The 4,391-nt window shown below is 46.9% G+C and overlaps 1 protein-coding gene across 2 annotated transcripts; it reads right to left on the bottom strand.

Moving 5' to 3' along the window:
* Window positions 1-453: 453 nt before the first annotated feature.
* LOC123086364 (uncharacterized abhydrolase domain-containing protein DDB_G0269086) lies at window positions 454-4,043 on the bottom strand. 2 transcript variants are annotated; one of them, XR_006440804.1, is made up of 4 exons: window positions 3,568-4,043; window positions 3,066-3,251; window positions 909-986; window positions 454-668 (listed from the first exon to the last, which is right to left on the bottom strand). XR_006440804.1 is itself a non-coding variant. In XM_044508121.1 (3 exons), exons 1-2 carry the CDS (start codon window positions 3,970-3,972, stop codon window positions 3,081-3,083), a joined length of 576 nt encoding a protein of 191 aa, XP_044364056.1. In that variant the 5' UTR covers window positions 3,973-4,043; the 3' UTR covers window positions 454-668; window positions 3,066-3,080. The 2 variants fall into 2 exon arrangements, 1 of the variants encoding a protein (XP_044364056.1); XM_044508121.1 differs by lacking the exon at window positions 909-986.
* Window positions 4,044-4,391: the final 348 nt, after the last annotated feature.

Raw genomic sequence — 4,391 nt, 5'->3', positions numbered from 1 at the left:
TCGTTGGCAACCGATGGAGGACAGACACATGGTCTCTCCATCTGGGATTAACTTATCTACCAAGCTCTTCTTATTCAAGGTTCTTTTCGTAGCTGCGTGGCAGGCACATTTGGAAGAGATGAATCCCCCGATCTTTGATAATGCATTTTAGGCATCTGGAAACTATAGTTGTAAACAACATCTTCAGCAACGGTTTTTCGATTGAAGGAGGCGTTTAAGATCTCCAGCTACTGCTTAATTGAACGCACTCATGTGGGTGTGTACGTATAGTGTGCTATACCATGTGAACGTGACGCATGCCTACGCTTGTACGAGGAAACAGTCTGCTCGTTTATGATAAAATATTTTCAGTGCTCTCGCTGCCCAGTGGGAAACCACCGCCGCTAGACGTCTGGTAATTCCTTCAAATCCTGGCAGCCGTTTTTGCAGAGCTAGTATCAATGTTGAGAGCAGTTTCTATGAAGAAAATTAAATTCCGAAACACAATGCCAGCTCGATGTTCGTCCAGTCTAACAACTGAACATTATAACACAGGTTCAGAAACAAAAAAAAGGCTAGCAGAATTGTCGTTATTCCTTAGACAACTGTGAAATAGTAGTTCGTAAGAGGGAATGGCAAACAAGCTTCATTTCTACTGTCCAGGATACATCATCTAGTTTCCTGCAGACCTGCACCAACCATGCCCATCAGTATGTGGAAGAAGCTGGCCATAATTTAGTTCAAAAGGAAGCACATCGAAGATCTCAAAAAGGCAAAGGCATCAAAGCATCTTGAGAACATAATGACCGCAAATGGAGAAAGACCCATTTGCAGAACAGAGTTGTGCCAAGGCCTGTACTACCAAGTGTGGAAAACTTACTATGACGTTTCAGCATTCATCTAACTCAAGTAAAGAAAAGTAGGGCAACCTGGTGCATGTAGCTCCCGCTTGCGCAGGGTCCAGGGAAGGGTCCGACCACTTTGGGTCTATAGTACGCAGCCTTTCCCTAAGTAAAGAAAAGTAGGAAAAAACAAAATCAGCACAGTATCGTGCACTCTACAATCACGGTACTGTTGTAAGAAACTTACCATCAAGTTGATACGAACAGAATATGCATCAAACTTAGGCAACAAACAGTTGTTATGTAACTGTACAGAGGTACCCTACACCTGCTGTGCTAAGCAACCTTGGGATCAAGAGCACCAGTACTCTGGGACATCCTATTGTAGAATCTTTACTACAAAATGTACTTTATTTTGCTGTTGGCCGCAGTTACGACCACTTCAACCTTTTAGGAAGCTTGAAGGATATCATGCATACTGAGGCCTCCTTTGGTTCATAGGGTAGGAAAATCATAGGAATAGAAAAGTCATAGGAAATGAGATGGCATGCATCTCAAATCCGATGAGTAGGAATAGGAAAGAAGATGTCATTTGATTCACTTCATAGGATTTTTTCCATTGAGTCTAGGCTAATGTTTATTTTCCTATGAAATGTGGAGGATAGGAAGAATTCCTCCATAGGAATAGGATTCCATTCCTACAAACCAAAGGGCTCTAAAGGAATTTTTCCTACAAAAACCCTATCCTATGAAATTCCTACAAAAATCCTACAAACCAAAGGAGGCCTGAATTTGTTGATAAACTAAGATTTGCGGTAGTTTTATTTATTTCTTCACACATGCAATTTGTTAAGTGCCTGAGCTACCGGCTATCGATAGCTCTGGAGCAGGTATAACATAAGATTTTATTGCACTGCAGTATGCAATGTAGTCACTCACTAGCTGAAACAATCAATTGTGAAACCAGAACTTGGAGCAAAGCTTACATCAAGAGTTATCCTTCCCTTCAAAAGTAAATCACCCATTTACTGCACTATGAACACTACATGGTAAAACTTGCTAAGCTTGGATCTTTTGAACTCCATAAGTTTGCTATTCTTTCCTAGCAACTTTGCAACAGTTCTACATTATACAGGATTTAATTTATATCAAAACTAGTTGGAACCAAGACTAGAAGGTAATAATCATAGATTAAAAATCACGGGCGAAGGGAAATCGTGCGAGGAAAATTTGCAGCGATGGTTAACGAAGAAAGGGCGCGATCTCCAGCTATTGCGGCGTGATCTCCCGCGATTCTGGGAAGGAAAGAAATCGCGGGGCAGATTTCATGCGGCGATAGCGGCCTTTTCGTCCGCGATTTTAATCTATGGTAATAATGCATACGGCTTCCACAACCTCATCCTATTTGTTTCTTTACTTGAATGATCTCATTCCTCATTGCTAGAATACATCATACAGCCAAACATGTCTGGGATCAATACTGAGCTTTTATTTGTTAGTTATGGTTCTTAAGTATCTCAATCAAGGTTTTTTTAAGCGCTAAGAGCTGAGCGAGTGTTCTGTCCCGACCTAGTGCAATGAGTACTTAAACAGCACTCAGGCGCGTCTAGGCGTTTGTACGTACAAGGCAGTAGGTGGGCCTGAGAGGGTAAGGTGAAGAGTTCTCTGACACTGCCTCTTTGACAACGCAGCCCAATAAGGCCCACTAAGAAACCCTAGTTTGCATCTGATGATCTGAACCGTTCATCTAAGTCCACGCCCTCTCTCCCGCTGGGCCTCTCACTCCTACCTAGCGAAAGCAACGGCACTGCGGCTCCTCCTTCTCCGCCTCTCTTCTCCTGCCGCCACCGCTGACGGTGGACGGCCTCGCCGGACTCCAGACGGACCTCGCCGGCCGCCTAATTCTCCACTTATGGCCAAAGCGAGACGGTCGGTTCCGCTCAGCACTTAGGCGCGCTTACCGCGTCTAGTTGTAGGCCTAATTTTTCACTGATCTTAATGCGTGGAATAGATACATCGTCGATGCAGAGATTATTGTTGCAATAGGACCAAAATCAAATACTAATCTTCAAACAGTCAGAAAATCCTTAAACTTTTTAAGTACGTATTAAATTTGATAATTGAAAGCTAAAGTATTATAGGAACTTAGGTAGTGTTTTGATACCAAATGTTGAGTTAGAAATAGTTTAAATGGTTGATTGTTTTCACAGTACACTGATTACTAGAGATAAAAAACGAACTAACCTCACAGCATGAACCTCAGAGAGGGGTGGTATGCATGATAGCCTCAAGAATTTTCTTTTCCATTTTATCCTCAGCAACCCAGACAGAACTCTGCCTGCGCAAGAGCTCCCTGTGCTCCGCCTTCTTCTGTGCTTTCAGCTTCTCCTTGTTCCTCCAGCTCTCCAGCTTCTGAGCTCTTTCTTTCATCTGTGCATCAAGACATGTGCGTTATAGCCATATTATAGATCACAGTTAGCTTTACAAGCCTGGCATATCAGTGCCGGGATGCATTTTCTTGGGCAGAAAATCGATGATGAGCTGAAACAAGGTTGGCCGTCATATGGCAAGTAAGATGCCCACTTGTTTGTTTTAAGAGGTTCATATGGCAAGTGAAGGGAACGGTAATCGGTAAGAATCGCGCTCTCAGTTAAAGCCGAAATGGATGAGGCAATTCGTCGAACAAGTAAAATGCAAAGATGAAACGATGGGAGGAGGGGAATGAAGGAAGGAGAGGGCGGATTACGAGGGCCTGGCGGAAATCGAGCTCGAAGGCGCGGCGCTCGGCGGCCCTGGTCTGCGCGGCGGCAGCCTTGGCGGCCTTGCGCTCCTCGTTGGCGACGCGGGCGGCCTCGGCACGTGCCTCCGCCTTGCGCTGCCGCTCGGCCTCCAGCAGTTGCGCCTCGTAGGCGTACTGACGCCGCAGCTCCCCCACCTCGCGCGCGTACCCCTTGCGCAGCCGCTCGAGCCGTGCCCAAGCCTCCCGTGTGTCGCCGCCGCCCGCGGCGACCGTGGCGGGGGCGCGCTCCGCCCAGCTCCCGAGGTAGTCGCTGGGCTGCGAGAACTCGTGCGGTTCCACCCGCGACAGAGCCCGCGCGGAAGCGTGGAAGCGGCGGAGGAGGTGGTGTGGCCTGGAGGAGGAGAGCGCCATCGCCGCCGTGGGACAGATCGCCGTGCCTGTGCTGAAGAAGCGGCCGCGGAACGAATGAGTGAGCGTTTGGCCTTTTTTCTTTTAGCGTCCGCTTAACACTTTTCCGCAGTTGGGTCTGAATGGCCCACTACCTACTTTGCATGCGATGCAATCCAGCCCACCTAAGACGAGTCCTCGCAACGCGAATCCAGGGCGCGACTTTGGAAAACCCTATTTGACGCGCGCTGCGTCAAGTAGTCGAGGCTTCTCATTTCGAAATATGTTCAGAAATTCAAAAAATGATTTGGCTTTTGAAATTTTTCCGCCTCTCTTGGAATTTTCGCACTGTTTGCCGGCTGCTTGGCCAGGCCAGTGGGGTAAGCCTTTATGCGAGACGAAGCAGCAGCCCTCTGGCGCCTGGTAAATGGGCTGGCGCACAT

Source organism: Triticum aestivum, chromosome 4A (genome assembly GCF_018294505.1).
Source record: "Triticum aestivum cultivar Chinese Spring chromosome 4A, IWGSC CS RefSeq v2.1, whole genome shotgun sequence".
NCBI lineage: Eukaryota > Viridiplantae > Streptophyta > Magnoliopsida > Poales > Poaceae > Triticum > Triticum aestivum.
Note: the sequence above shows the minus strand (reverse complement) of the source record. Positions and strands in the feature narration are given on the sequence as shown.

Coding starts and splice junctions, on each gene's coding strand:
- LOC123086364 (XM_044508121.1), bottom strand. CDS start 3,972: ATGGCGCTCTCCTCCTCCAGGCCACACCACCTCCTCCGCCGCTTCCAC. Junction 3,252..3,567: donor TCGATTTCCGCCAGGCCCTC/GTAATCCGCCCT, acceptor CTTGATGCACAG/ATGAAAGAAAGAGCTCAGAA.